Source organism: Danio rerio, chromosome 19, assembly GCF_052040795.2.
Source record: "Danio rerio strain M-AB ecotype USA chromosome 19, GRCz13ab, whole genome shotgun sequence".
NCBI classification, from domain to species: domain Eukaryota; kingdom Metazoa; phylum Chordata; class Actinopteri; order Cypriniformes; family Danionidae; genus Danio; species Danio rerio.
Window position 1 is genome coordinate 16,365,979 of NC_141039.2, and position 16,886 is coordinate 16,382,864.

The 16,886-nt window shown below is 33.9% G+C and overlaps 2 protein-coding genes across 30 annotated transcripts in view; both read right to left on the reverse strand.

The window, feature by feature from the left end:
• LOC147839576 (uncharacterized) overlaps window positions 1–16,886 on the reverse strand; it is an 846,284-nt gene that overhangs the window by 116,433 nt on the left and 712,965 nt on the right. The window lies entirely within an intron of this gene.
• The window catches only part of phactr4a (phosphatase and actin regulator 4a), an 87,349-nt gene that overhangs the window by 37,834 nt on the left and 32,629 nt on the right, over window positions 1–16,886 (reverse strand). For 8 of the 29 annotated variants that reach the window (XR_015516112.1, XR_015516107.1, XR_015516109.1 and 5 more), the window contains exon 1: window positions 12,421–12,646. The exons of 19 other annotated variants lie outside the window; for them this stretch is intronic. Coding sequence is in view for 6 of the 10 variants with exons in the window: in XM_087294855.1 (XP_087150981.1) it covers window positions 12,421–12,475 (55 nt within the window). In the remaining 4 variants the exon portion in view is untranslated. Of the gene's footprint in view, window positions 1–12,420; window positions 12,826–16,886 lie in introns of those variants that run through there. 2 more of the 29 variants (NM_001423797.1, NM_001423796.1) reach the window with 1 other exon arrangement.

Consider the following 16,886-nt stretch of genomic DNA (forward strand, 5'->3'; position numbering starts at 1 on the left):
TGTTTAAGACTAACAGTTTTTAAATAAATTAAAAGCCAGTTGCAATTAACAACCAAGTTTAAATTTATTTTTCCCTCTTGCTATATCAGAATACCACATATTTAATTTATAAAATAGTGTGCTAATACTGAGATCAAGATGCATCATTTTTTAACTTTTTGTAATTGATTATAAGGCCTCAATTTCTGTTTAACAAAGAGATTTTTTCAACATATTTCTAGTCATAATAGTTTTATTAACTAATTTCTTATAACTCATCTATTTTATCTTTGCCATAATGAGAGTAAATATTATGTTAATAGATATTAAAATACTTATATACAGCTTAAAGTGACATTTAAAGACTTAACTAGGTAGATTAGGTTAACTAGGCAGGTTAGAGTAATTAGGCAAGTTATTGTACAACGACTGTTCTGAAGACAGTCAGAAAAAAAAACTGCTTAAAGGGGCTGATAATTTTGTCCTTAAATTGGTTCATAAAAATTAAAACTGCTTTTTTTTTCTAGCTGAAATAAAACAAATAAGACTTTCTCCAGAAGAAAAAAATATTATCAAACATACTGTGAATATTGTCTTGTTCTGTTAAACCTTTTGTACTTTTTACATTACATTAAAATTAACAAAATTTACACTACATAACTACATAAAATACACTACATAAAATTTACACTACATTAAATTTAACAAATCAAAATGGTCTTAATGATGACAGTCAGCAACTACACTGTGTTCATTGCAATGGGATGTTACACGTGAAAGTAGTAATCGCACACAGGCCTGGCTTATGACTCACACAGAAACCCTGAGTAACATGACACTCATTGCACTGCTACACGTTCTCAGTTGAAAATAAAGTAAAACTACTTTCCTGTGATAAGACTTGTATTTGCTTACCACAGTAACTATAATTCCCTAAACAATTATGTAATGACAGTGTAATATGTTGCCATGTATTAACATAATTACAACCATTTCAAAAGCTAATGAGTCACTTGCTAGTTACAACAGTGGGTGGAGAATAAGCACAGTTAAAGGGACACTGAAACTCTTACTCAAACAAGCAATGTACTGTATGAGCTCATTGTACACATGCCATCATGTACTGTGCAAAGATAAGTCCCAGTTAAACGTAATACCAGAACTAGACCTAATCAAGCCACCAATACAGTTTGATGATATTTCAAAACATCCCAAAGGAATTTTAACAGGGTATATACAAGAATCAGAGAGTTTAATTCAATACTTTTAAAGCCACTTTTAATACTCTTTTCATACAATAAGACCTCTTTGCCACTTTCAACTAATAACACTGGCAACATTTTAACTTGCAATACATTTAAATACTGATTGTACGAAAGCACAACTAAAGAGTCTTGCAATAATTCCTTTTAAATGCAGAAGAATTCAAAAGATTAAAAACGAAAAACAAGATTTATTTTCCCGATTACCCTTATTAAAAGTACAAAAAGAAAAATACAAACACTAATTACACACAAAAAAAAATGTATGTAGGCATTTAGCAAACTGACTTTAAATGAATTATTAAAACTCCCATTTAGTTCAACAAATTTCTCTTGATTTTGAAGTCCCATGGTCAACTAGACTTATTTTTGACTAGCAAATAGGCTATTCTATATTTTAGAATTTTCAAAATCACATTTTTTTAATGAGTATGTGACTGATTATTTATTTATTTATTTTTCATTTTACTGCTGTAAGCAAAACATGCAAGCAAAACGTAATGTCTAATTTGTATCGATTTCATAAACACAGCATTCAACATTCACAGTTTAAATTCAGATAAAAGTTAGCATTAACATGGTATATATTAGGCATGGTACGAGGTTTTAAAACTGCCAACATTTTCTGTAATACTGTTCCTAAGGTATGTGTAAATGTTTTTTTTACATTTTAAAAAAGTTTTTTCAGGACAACGATATCTCCAGCAGAAAATATATCCAAAGATGAAATTTTAAATTGTAAATAATTTTTTTAAAACAAATGAGAGCAGAAGTCAATGATTCATTTGCATTATTTAGCCTAATATGTTTACTGCTCCAAAATATGAAATATCTTTAAAAAAAAAAAAAAAATATATATATATATATATATATATATATATATATATATATATATATATATATATATATATATATATGTGTGTGAGTTTTACTTTTTTTTTTTGCTTTTTACTCAGACGTTTAATATATATATATATATATATATATTAGGGGTGTAACGATTTTAAAACCGAACCGAAATATCGCGATACACCAACCACGATACGTATCGCGAAACTCTCGTGGCGTACCGCGGTACTCTCACGCCCCCTGCTGCCCATTGTTGAGGTTGACGTCACTTGTCTCTAACTAATTGAACCAATTTAAACACATCTTTAATATCATATTTGATTAAATTGTTTTAGTAATGATGAGGATTTGTTCTAAATATTATATTCTAAAGTTAGTATTTTAGTGCATGTCATGTCATGTGACTTGAGTAAGCATCACACTCGTTACTACTGGACGCAGGATGGCTGCTCCACATAGCACTGAGATTGCAGATCCCCCAGACACATTTAAGTCATCTGTGTGGAAACATTTTGGTTTTCCAGTTGAGTACAGGAATAGAATTCGTGTCGTAGACAAAGCGCACGCCTGTCTGTCTCAACTGTTTCACGAAACTTACTTATAAGGAAAAACATTTAAAAAGTGTGGTAATTTCACAATGTGAGGGTGTAAGCAACAGAACTGCCAACAAAAGTGATTTAATGTACAAAAGTAAAACCAGAATAACGGCCAAATATACAAAAAAGATAAATATTTACACTAATAAAAATAATGTAATAAAGTAAGAAAGTCAAACAAAAGTATCAAACAAAAATTAGTTAAACTCGAGCAAGGGGTTGATAGTGAAGACAATAATAAACAATTCTAACTCATGAATAACCCCTCTTACCTCGCTAAAACTGATGAAAAGAATAAAATGGTCTTCAGCGCCGAGCGCCGCATTCTTCCCTATACTGAATAAAATAAACAAAGATGACCTTCACCTCTTACCTGATGTCTTTAACAATACATTTTCTACGTGTTTGCAAAATGGAAATCATATGACATTTTCCCTATCCACCTTACACTAAGACTGAACTTGAGGAGATGCAGCTATATTGTCGGGAAGGAGCGGATAATATACAAATCAATTGAAATAAAAATGTACAAACCTCACAAAATATCTTAAAGTGGGCAAAAGTAATGCAAAATAATTTTACCCAAACGAAAGTTAAGCAAAAACAACGAAAATCATAATCATGTCAGAAAAATACACGAAAAACGAGATCAAAGGAAAAAGTGCTCTCTCTCCCGCTCTTCCTGAATTGCTTTTTACATTCCCGCGCTGCGTCGCCAAATGATGATAGATCGGTCTCCTGACCAATCAGCTGTCAAAAAGGCGGACCTACAGAAATGACAGGCAGCAGCTGTCATGAAGGCGGACCTACATAAATGACCGGCATAGAGGGAGCGGGAGAGAGAGAGAGAGAGATCGGGAGGCAAACATACAGCCGGTTACAACCCTAACATTAGTTTCAGACACAACCGCAATGCATTTTACTGGTGAATATGTCATGAAAAAACACTTTACAAACACATTATATGTATATTTTTCATTAATTTAAACGGAAACCTCTCTCTAAATGAAACCATATAATCAAAAATGAGCGTCTGTGTCAGCACAGAGATCAAGCCTCTCATCGGAGAATGTGGATATCATGGTGTTTTTGAAGAAGATCTTTCACAAGTCTACACTGCAGTTATTTATTTAATTTTAGTTTACTTAGTTAAGATGGCTGCACTAAAGAGAATAGTTTTTTTTCTGACTAGTCTATATTGGAGGTATTTATTTATTTCTAGTTGTTTACTCGGGTATCCTGACTGTACTAAAAATGCGATGACAAAGTTAATAAAGAAAAAGTTAAGATGTTCTTGTTATTAAGTGAATTGTCCCTTAGCATTGCTGTTAACATGACATCAACTTTAACCCCACAGCAAACAGAAACCGAACCGTACCGAACCGAACCGTGGCTCCAAAACCGTGAACCGAACCGAACCGTGCCTTTGGTGTATCGTTACACCCCTAATATATATATATATATATATTATATATATAATATATATATATTATATATATATTAAATCAATAATCATTATACCGTGATACCATGAAACTATTGAAAATATTTTTATCCAAGGTTATCATACCATCAGAATCTTATACCGGCCTATGTCTAATTGACATAAATATAGTTTTGTGAGGCAAAATAATAGTCCCTAGTCTATACTATCAGCTACGATCTACCACTACGATCATCTAGTAGTGTGCAAAAAATAAGTAAGATCAAAAGTCTTAATAACAAAAAAAGTAGGCGACTAGTAAGAATAGAGACTGCATAAGTAAATAAAGCACACTGGACAAGGAACAAAATAAGACATTGGGTCAACTGTATGTATATGGAGGAACATAATCCAGGAGAAACAGAACAGGTGTGTACTAATTAGCAGATAAGGAGACTAACTAGAGGCAGGAAAACTAGAGCAAAGGAAACAATGAGGGATCAAATAAAGGAATCAAGAAAAGCTAAACATAAACATAAACAGACATGCGACAAAAAGTATGGGACACAAGGACATATGCTTTGGTAGAATTCCTAATATTAAGGCCAGAATCATATTAAGCAAAATAACAATAAATAAATAAATTAAAAAAAATTTTATTCAGTTATATTAATTGGGAAATTATTAATTGTTATAAAAATAGATAAAAATAAATAAAATAGTTTATGCATATGCATTTATTTGGAGACATTATTAATTGTTCCTATACTTTAGTAAATTGTGATATGGTGTTTTTAAAATTTGACAACATATTTCTTTAGTTAAAAAAAAAAAAACTTTAAAAAAATATATAAAAAAAATGCAAAACTTAAGTAACCCTAACACCTCCTGTAAATTAACACAAAATAAGAATTAAAATACAAATATAATAAAATAAATTTAGTTAATGTATAACTTTCAAAAAATGCATTTAATTGAATTAATTTCTCTTCGGAGAGCAATCAAATTTAGTGCTATTGTTCAAGGTTAATAAGAACTTGCACTGCAAAATCATCATTGCTTAAAGAAATGTTAAAATATTGAAGCATATAGGGGAAAAGGCTGTTTTTATTCACTGGGCAAATTGTGATAGCAAACATAACAAATTATGGGAGAGAGAAAAAGAGAGAGACCGTTAAACAGGTCTGGAGAAACAAGACAAGGCAAGTTGTGTATGACACACGGGGCGCTCTGCAATGTTTATGGGTTTTGGCAGCTTCATTGGCCTAGATGCTCTTAACTGATTTGGCAAGTGTTTGACAGTACACAGATCTAGTTCACTTTGCTTAAATAGGATTTGCCAATGAAAACACTTTACACATGAAAAAAAAAACAGCACAATAACATATGCATAATAACTGCGCAAATATGTCAAATAGATTAATAATTCATTAATTAATTGTCTTGTCAGCTTAGTCCCTTTATTAATCCAGGGTCACCACAGCGGAATGAACCGCCAACTTATCCAGCAGGTTTTTACGCAGCGGATGCCCTTCCAGCCGCAACCCATCTCTGGGAAACATTCACACACACACACTATGGACAATTTAGCCTACCCAATTCACCTGTACCGCATGTCTTTGGACTGTGGGAGAAACCGGAGCACCCGGAGGAAACCCACGCAAACGCAGGGAGAACATCCAAACTCCACACAGAAACGCCAACTGAGCCGAGGCTCGAACCAGCGACTTTCTTGCTGTGAGGCGACAGCACTACTTACTGCGCCACTGCCTCGCCCTAAACGAATAATAAGTTAAAATAAAAGGTGTCTGATTTGGTATTCAAAAAATATTTCAATATTTCATCAAGGATTGCACCAGTTGCTTTTAATTGTTTTTGAACAAATTGTAAATCTTTTACGAGTCTAAATAGAAATATTTTTGAAATACTGTCACTTTTCATCAATTTAGCCCTTGTATAGAAGTATTTTAATTTCAGTTACAGCTTTCCTTTTTCAGTGTCTGTTTTAGCAAGTAACTAACCATACTACAAGTATTGAGTAGTACTAATTGCCAACATATTTTGTTAGGATTCGGAATAGGCTAGAATTAGGTTTGGTTTAGGGCTATGCAGCCTTTGCACAGTCGCATACAGTTGAAGGGATACAGCTGTAGCTGGAAGTTAATGAGAATTATTTATTAAATTATATATCAATTGTAATTTATTATCATCTATCCCCTAACCCAAAACCCAACAATCAGAGTAATGTAAAAAGTAATTATACAGAGTATTAGTCATATTATTTATTAAATTACCCGTTAAACTGTATTTTATTAACATCTATCCCACCCCAACCCTCACAGTAATGTTAAAATATCAATTATTGTTATACAGTGTTACAAAAAATTATTGCCATCAGCCATCTAGATTTTACAGACGGATATACCCTAATGCACACTATTCAATTAATGTAACATGTCACAATGACATTTAAAACAAGCTCTGTGATTGGTCGGCTTGGTAGCATTGCCATGTGTGGGTGGCGCCGCGAGCCACGGAAGAGGAGCGAGCACATTGGCACGAATGTTTAAGAATTGTCGAGTCCACTTGTATAATTCAGCTTTAGGTCATAACAAGGATAGTGTTAAAAAGTAGTCCCTTAATTACTTCAAAACAACTACTTTTGAAAGGTATGAACAAATACTAGCACACTTCATTATATTACGATGAAAAGCCCACCTCAGTTCAGGGCTGGGCAATTAATCGAATAAGTAATAAGACATTCAGAACCTATAATCGATCAAAATTTTCCAGGACAATTACTTTCCTACCGACCCTTCTCTGTTAGGGCTACTTTATATTCTGCGTCGAATGCATGGATATGGTCTTCATGCGCATACTCATGTACCTTTTAAAAAAATTGTACTACACGTCGCAACAATGACGATGACTGGAATCTACACCAGAGACAACATTTTTTACATTATAATAATATTATTATTTACATTAAAATATTTGTTTACAAAAGATGTAAGAAATGCACTTTTTTTTTTTTTAGAAGAGATATGCCTCATTTTCTAATTTTAATATAAAAAATTTAACATTGTTAAGTTCGTTAGTTTGTTCTTTCGTTCAACTTTATTGTCCCTGATAGGAAATTTGTCATGAGCATCACCATATTGCTGCAGACATTTGAAAACATAAAAACAACCAATTTGCAGACATAAAAACAACCAATAAACACAATACAAAATACAGTAATTACAATAATTATAATGCTAATTAAGATAAACTCGTTTTATAAATCCACTAAAAACTGGTACAAAGTATTTCTCATTTCGGTTCAACCTACACTTAGGGACTTTTACCAGAGGGAAGCAATTCATAATGTGGAAACAAAAAATTAGTTGGATCATTCAGAATCCACCTGATTGAGGACACAATTCTAATGTAAACTTGAGGATTAAAATATTTATCAAGTCCAACTATTTTCCATCTGATCAATGTGTGTATTAATTTCAGTTGTTTAACTATGATGTTCAAATAGGCCCACACGGAATCTGCGTGCGCAGAATTCCGCAGATTTCCGCAGACTTTTTGCCCATCATTAATTCTGTTTATTTACTTGAGTAATTTTGTGTAATTCTATATTTATTAAGTATATTTTTATTAATTACAGTAATATTATTGACTAATGTAAAAATGTTCATCTGATTTATGTACAATGCAGTTCGTATAGTAATATTAGTAGATATATTATTTGAGAGACTTTGAGAAAGCTTTGTTTACCAAATAAAGTGAATCTAATTTGATTTGCATTTTAAACGTTAAATAAAAGTTAAAAATATATTATATTTGATTTAACATATTAAGGCTTTAGTTATGATACTCCCAAAATAATTTAGCAGAAATCCACAGATTTTTACCAAAAGTCTCTGCAGAAATATCAAAAAACTTCCGCAGATTCCGCCTGGCCCTATAACTAATCATAGATAGTAGATAGTGTGTGTTTCCTTCTATTATTTTAAAATCAAGTAATGCACCTCTCATTCAAAAATCTCTTACAAGTAGATAAATATTTAATATAAATACACACACACATATATAATATATATGGCTGATTCCAGCGTTATGGATGTGACATTTGCAGTAAAAATTCAAAACATAAATTCGCAGAGAGAGTATACGTTAACATTATATTGAATCATCTGTTTATATTTTCCAAAACAACTAACCACAGAGTTATGGGATCAAAAAAATTCAATCTGTGAACATTTTTATACTTTAAATGAGGAAAATAAACAAGCGTTATGGATGTGACAAAAAAAGTTGTGAGTTTACAGTATACAACATATTTCGTAGAAATTCTGTGAATTAAACTGCACAACCCAAGATAAATAATGCTCAACAAAAGGATAAGAGTTGGCTCTTTATAGAACAAAACTGATTGATTTTATTTTATTTTGACATTTTTGCATTTTTGAGGGAAAAGCTTTGTTATGGATGTGACACTTTTTCATTATGGATGTGACGGATGTGAAATTGCCATTTGTGTGACTTTGGAAAATCAAATATAATAGTTTGAAAACATTGACAGAGACATTTTTAAGTATTTTTAAAGTACTGTAAAACACTTGCCTGCGCAAAAAATGTAGAAACGGTTTCGCTATTTTGGTGAAAACATTTTTCTTTTCATGGCAAGGTTGACATTTTCATGGAATTGCTCATATATATATGTATACATACATACATACATACATACATACATGCATGCATACATGCATACATACATACATACATACATACATACATACATACATACATACATACATACATACATACATACATATATATATATACATCATACTTGGTCGATTTTAGTTTTTTGCTTTTGAACACGGCAACTCACAACATTCTACACATAGCATTAATTTACTATTTTGGCTAAAATAACTGCAAATATTCAACGCAGTCCCTACATTCTCACTAGGCTTGATAGGCTCTTTCTTTTTAGGAAGATCATTTTAGAAACGTGCTTGCATTGTCAGAGTGAAATTGCTCTTAGGTGTATTTTTTTTTTCTTCAGTGCACTGGAAAATCACTGGCTTCATGTTGTTTTGAATAAAAAGCCCACAGTGACTTGTTATCATTGCAGCTCAACCTTGATTAAACAGAATACTAAAGTAATCAAAGTGCACATAATCAGACAACAGGTCAAATATACACTCAACAACCCCAAGCACTGATTTTTTACCCTGACACACAAAAGCACACACATACACACTTCAATCAACATTTCTATAAAGCGCCGCCTCAGCTTCAATGAGCTCTTTGTTTCAGGAAGGCAGCAAATTCCTCTCATATCAGTGACAAACGTGAGAATCAGATCAGAGTCGACAACCCTGAACTCACTGAGTGTATATACAGCTATGCTAATGCCGGAGGATGTCAAGGACACTGTGCAGTGTGTGTAAATAGAAGGTCAATGGGAGAACTCAACAAGCCCAAAGACTGATCAAAGATTAGTTTTGTACATGATGTCGTTTGACGGAACAAACAGAAGATTCGTGCCAACACCTTAAAACAACACAACGAGTAAACAGAAGGTGCCTGAAACTCCATTTACAGAAATGTGTAAGTGCTTTTGTTTAAAGGGATAGTTAAGCCAAAAAATAAAATGAAAAATAGTTTCTAACTTTTGATTTTCTTTCTTGTGTTGAACAAAAAAGAAGATATGTTGAAGAAAGCTGAAAACCTGTAATCATTGATCTTCATGGGAGAAACAAATACTATGGCAAGTCAGTTGTAACAAGTTTTCAGCTTTCTTCAAGATATATTTTATTGTTTTCAAGAAAAAGGTTTGATGGTGAGTAAATAATCAGTATATCTTAATTGTAGGTGAATTAACCCTTTCAAAGCACAGTGGAACAAAAAAAACTGTTAGCATATATAATAATACAAAAATTTTAAAAATAAAACAATTAAAATAATAAAAAATGTAAGATTTTAAAATGAAGTCTCTTCTGCTCAACACAAGCACAATTATTCAATTAGACATAAAAAAATAAAAATTTTAAAAAGTAGAATGTTAATTTTTTACCCAAACTCAATACACATGCTTAACTGTTTTGGTGTCATCTTATCAACTTGGTCATTTTGATCTCCTGTTTTTTTCAATCCCTTTAAAAACATTTCCAAAAATTTTTTCTCCCAAGGTGTGTTCAACACTTCGTCTGTGTACAGGTGGAATTTTAGTTGCTTGCCACTGTTGCCTCTGGTTGGCTTGGTTGGAGCTGCTCTTCAGTGGAGCATCATTTACAGTAACATATGCATGAAACTGAATTGAATCCATTTTAATTTAAATAAAACTGTACCAGAATTACGACAGCTACCTGTCTGATTGCTGGAATTTTCCACAATCTGAAATATTATGGCTTTTTATTCACTTTTTCTTCATCTACGCTAAGCTGTACATTGTCTATCATACATTTTAAAAGCACTAGAGATATAAAACATTCCAAATATGCATGCCATACGCTACATATACTGTACACTATACAGCAGCAGAAAACAGTACTGTTCTATTTAAACCACCTATCGAAAATACGCAGGTGTTGTCATTACTGTTCTAAACTATGATCTTTTTAAATGTCTGGGTAAACACCAAAAACATTTTTCCCCTTTGAACACAATACATTTTATTTTTAAAAGACATTTAAAATATGTTGGAGCAGTAAACATATCAGCTAAGTAGAATAAACTTTTTTATTCGATAACAAAAGATGCGCATAAACTACGATGGAAACACTTTTACCGAACAAATTCCAATATCCACATTAAAAAAGGATGTGATTCATGTGATTTTGTTATAAAAGATCATGTGATGATGAAAATGTGCACGATTGGAAAAACCAGCAGGCTGAGCATGTTGTAAACCATCTGAAATGTTGTTTTGGTCATTCTAAAATACCTTACAGTTTAAGTATTAGTGTTATTGTATTATTAATGTCTTCATTAGTTTCAAAAACACAGATTTCCTTACAATTTAAAATGGCATCTTTGGATATATTTTCTGCTGAAAATAAAGTGTGTATATATATATATATATATATATATATATATATATATATATATATATATATATATATATATATATATATATATATATGAATGGTAAAGCAGAAAATGGTGGTATTAAAACCTTGACTTTTCCAAATCGCGGAATACCTTGAAAACAGTTATCGTTTCATGCCTAATCAGCAGGGCCAGACGGAATCTGCGGACGTTTTTTGCTATTTCTGCTGAGAATTTTGGTAAAAATCTGTGGATTTCTGCTAAATTATTTTGGGAGCATCATAACTAAAACCTTAATATGTGAAATAAAAAGTAATACCTTTTATTTAATGTTTAAATTGCAAATCCAAAGATTCACTTTATTTGGTAAACAAAGCAAGTTTCTCATATATCTACTAAAAGACAGAAAATACTACTTTACAAACTGCATTGTACATAAATCAGATGAACATTTTCATATTAGTCAATAATAATATTGTAATTAATTAAAAAACTGAATAAATTTAGATTAACACACATTTACTCAAGTACATAAACAGAATAATTGATGGGCTAAAAATCTGCAGAATTCTGCCGAAAATCTGCGGAATTCTGCACGCGCAGATTCCGTATGGGCCTACTAATCAGTACACATCTGTACAAAACCAATTCAACAAAATCCATTCTAAAACCAATGCATCAGGATCAACCAATTTAGACATAAATAGCTTAAAGAATGAGTCCCGCAGCTTCCATTTGTTTATATTCTCTTATAGCACAAAGTAAAAGGAAGGGCAAGGCTGCATGTTGCCCACAAAACTGCAACTTACACTTCTGGAAAACAATGTCAACAACAAAGCACTCGAGCCAGCTTCAATCAACAGACAGCACAAACAGGTTTTCTCCTTTACTTTATAGCTACACCAAACAAATAATTGTACACCATTAAAGCGAGCAATACGGTAACATAATGTATCCGACAAAGGATGACCACGTTCTCAAATAAAGCCGCAGGATCTAGTCCGAAAGGAAGTGTGCTTGACAGAAATACGAGAATGTCTGATTGCACAATCGCCACATTCCATCAGCACACATTCACCTGTCCATGCCTGTTTTAAACTCCTTCTTTTATGAGAATGAAAATTGTACACCTGCTATCATTCAGACAAGTACAGTTGGCATCAGTGCAACAACTTCCAATCACCTCCTGAATAAAAAGTAAAACCTGTCTGCCATGGCTTAGAAACATAAAAACTTTCTGAAATTAAAACTAACTCACCTGTAATATAGGCAAGGTTTGGGTTTAAAGTCTGAGTACTTGCTCCCTGTCCCATAATCTTGCCCCGCGTCCCGTGTGCCCCGTCCTCTGCCTGTCCCGGGGCCCGCGGCAGGGAGGGCAAAACACAAATCCACTATTTTCAGCGAGCAGGTACTCTCGCTCTGTAATCCTAGATGGTGGAGCTCGCGTTCACCCGTTCGTCCCTCCTTCTTACTTCACAACTTGTGTTTTGGTGGCTCAGCCGGTCTCAGTCAACAACTCGTGGAAGGTTCCTCCCTCTCCGCAGCCCTGACTTCATAAATAACATACGCTGACTGTCTGAAGCATGTCAGCTGGCTGGAATGCCAGTCCTTCCCTATGGTGGTGTTTTTTTTTCCCTGAGCTGAAGTTTAACTCTGATGAGGTGGGAGCTGGTCTCTAAGGTCTTGACCTCTGTTGCTACACACCGTCATTTCCCAAAATGGATTAGATGGTGCCGTGTAACCCAAGAGAGGCTGCAACCTGAGTAGAGGCGAGGAGGAGTCCTTGACTGGCAGGAAGTGACATCACAGAGGTCTCGAATTGCAGGGGTAGAGAGTGATATTGAGGCGGCGGCACAGGCTGATTATTTACGTGTGGGAGTGAAATGAAGACCGTTGACGATATTAATATAGATGCTAAACACCCAGGCGTAACCAAAATGGGAGGAAGGATTCCAGGCAATTATGATGATGAGAGCTTAGATTAAGCAATGATGTGCTGCAGTGTGGTCATTATAGCTTTTCTTAGCTTTCATTGCTTAGTAATGTCCAATGAGATTAAGCAACCTTACACTTACAGTGACTTCAGTGATTTTAAAGGGATGGTCCAGAGTGTATTTTTTTTGTTTATAAGACGCAAAGCAATCTGTTCTCATGCTTCATTTGCAAAAAAAAAAAAAAGCACTTTATTTTTTCATATATCTTGCTTTAATTATATACTTCTACTCAGCCAACATGAAAATGACTGTCATATTTCCTAGTTGCCCCGAAAACAAGCTCTCAAGAGGCTCTGATTGGTCAGCTAACATAATGTACTGTGATTCACGGATCGGCTCTACATCACCAGCATGTGCTGTGCCTCTGCTGTGTATAGAGTCAGTCAAAGTAGCTGTTAGCCATGTCAGTGTGAGCCTGAATTAGACATAAAATGAAGAGGACACAGCTGAACCTCAAGCATGCTCTCTAAAATAAAATCAGACAAGTGTCTTTCATGTATATTCAGGATATAAGCATGTGTAAGTAACATGAAATGTTCCCATGTATTTTGCGTGTTCATTATTTGAGATGTAGAACGCATAGAGAGGCACTGCAGCGCTGCTGAAGACTGTGGCTGTTTACAGCGATTTGATAGATAAATATGAATTTCTAGCTAAATAGTTAACAGTGCCAAACAGCATTTCCTATGGTTTACATTCTTGCTACAACATACCGTTAACGCTAGACAATATGCATGTAATGGATCAATTGTAACAAATTCTTTTAATCATGTTATTTTATATTCGCGATGTGTGTTTATACCTGTTTGGTAGAGGTGTGAACCTATACTGGTCTTACGGTTCAGTTACAATTTTCATGCCATCGATTTGGTTCAATTTGATATCTCGGTGCATCACGGTGCATTGACGATGCTTTTCATACACAGTGTTATATTTTGGGGGGAGGCTATAACAAACTGTCTGTATAAACACAGACACACAGCACCACACTGTCTCTCATTCACACACATACACAAACATAGACAGCGCCAAACAAACAAACACACACACACACACACACACACACACACACACACACACACACACTCACACACACACACACACACACACAAGCCCTCGCAATATGCCTTAAGCCGGGAGAGCACGCGTTGAGCGGAGCAAAAAAAAAAAAAACACAAAAAAAAAAAGCACTTTTCCGACGGTCCCTTAGGTCGTTCAGCACAAGCTCTCCCGGCTAAACGGATATTGCAAGGGCTTAAAAGGAGCAGTGGTCATAATGTCGAGCGAAAAAAAAAGAAAAAGACAGTTGTAAAACAGAATCAGCTTTGTCTTTTTATAAGTAACACACTTTAGACCTTTTTAGGGTAAGAGGTTTTTGAGTTATTGCCGTCTATAACTGAATGTGTCAGGAATATTGAAAACAAAACCAACTTAACCGCGCTCTTTTCTGGTGCCCCACTGCATTTGCCTATACTGCGTATGCCACGGGCCGGCCCTGAGTTGGCTCCTGGAGTGTTGTAAATACTCGCGCTCACCTCCCTCGCGACAGAGCGCATATGAGATAAATGACGTCAGTACATAATAACCGGTTATGATTACTACTGAACCGATACCGAATTGTCCGCATCTGCATCACGGTGCACCGAAGAAACTATTAATTTTGAAACCCCTACTGGTCAATGCTTGTTTAGTAATGTTTTATTATTTGCTTTATATTGTTTTAGCATGGCTGTTGATGCTCATTGTAAGGCGACCTTGGGTGTCTAGAAAGGCACCATTTACAAGTAAAATGGATAATTATTATTATTATTATTATTATTATTTTTACTAATAAACCTTCAGTACATATCAAACGATATGAAGAAGACAAAGCAATACTGACACATGGAAAAACTTATCTCAGATTCCACAAAATAATGATGCAGAAACTCTGTTTAACATTAAAAATCAATGTCTAGCAGCAAATCAGCACATTAAGAAATTTCTGAAGAACCACATGGCTCTGCTAATACAAGAAAAAAAAATTAACACTGTAATTATTTTCTACAATATTACTGTCATGGTGTATTTTTAACAGCAGCCTTGGTGAGCAGTAAAGGCTTCTTTCAACATCTTATCGACCTTAAAAATAGCGTACAAGGAGATCGGATGAACAATAGGTAAATCAAAAATAACTCGATGTCAAGCAGTTGCATTAGGACTGAACATCATGTAAATGCTTCTGGAGAAGGGAGTTCTCAACACAGGACATGATGTGGCTGATGTTATCGTTACGTGTAGGAGTCCGGGATCAGACAGATGGAGAACTGAGACAGAGGAGGACAGAAAAGCAAAGCTGGCTGTGTTTAGTGCCAGTCTGAGCCAGGGGGTTCTTTCCTTTTTTTTAACGTTCTCTCTTACTCTGTCTCACAGACACACACACAGACACACACAGACACACACAGACACACACAGACACACACAGACACACACAGACACACACACTTGCTTGGATAAACTCAGTTGAGCTGTCAAGAGACAAAAGCCAGACAAGCATAGAATGAACCAAGATAGATAAAAACTGCTTCAGTAAATGGAATACAACACATAATATTGGACATTAAATGCTCTTAGTTTATATAAACCACTTTCAAGTATCAATTAAAAGATTTTCCAAATATCTTATAACTAATAATGGCAAAAATAAGAGGTCTGCACTTCAGATAGCAGGCTGCTTTATTCTGCCAGAAGTGTGTGTTAACAGCAACTTCAGACCGAGGTCAAATGCTAAACATTCTCACAACCTTCAAGAAAAAGGCTTTTTTTTTTTTTTTTTTTACAGTTTTACAGGCCAGTCTAGTATTTATACTCTTATCAGGAATGTGTATTTATAATGAAGATAAAAAAGATCAAATAATATAAATAATAATAAAACTACACCCTTTTTTCTGACGTTTAAGCAAAAACTTATGGACTTAAGTTGGCACAGCCATCTATAAAGACCATCTATCCCAGCAATCTATAAAGACATGGGTTTGATTTATTAAAAAATTAATCAAATAGGGCCTTCACAAATTACTGTTTCAGCATCAATATAAAGAAAAAAAAACATGATAGGAAATCATGTTTTTAAGGTTTTTGCGTTCTCTCGCAAAGTTGTTTTGCATTCTCGCAATACTGTTTTTCCACAAGCACTTCCTGTTCACTTCATTCCTGTCAACCCTCCCGTTTTTGCCAAAATTCTCCTGTATTTTACCATTCTATCTAACTATCATCCTATCATTAAGTATTTTCCCATATTTCTGATATATTTTTAATCTTTAAAGCACGCTGAAATAATATAAAAATGTCTGCATTCACTTTCTTTACATTAAAGCTGTGCGTCAATCGTCGCCTTTAATATTCAACCTCTGAATCAGTGAATGCATGCATAAGTGCTGATTGACTGACACGCTCCATACAATAAACTGATCCCAGATCAGCTTCTGTATATAATATAATTTAAATGAGGCTAATGTGACTGTTCTGGAATATCTACATTAACAAATATGGGATCTAAGAAGTTCTGAGTCATAGAGAGAAACTTAACAGAATTTCCTTTCCTATAAAAAAGATGACGACTTACAACACAAAAGACATGTGTTCTTTTCTACCATTTTAAGTGATGTAAACAAAAACAATGGTATCAGCGTATTTCCTATTTTATATTTCTTAATTCTATAGCTTAAAAAGAGCCACATATTGATAAATA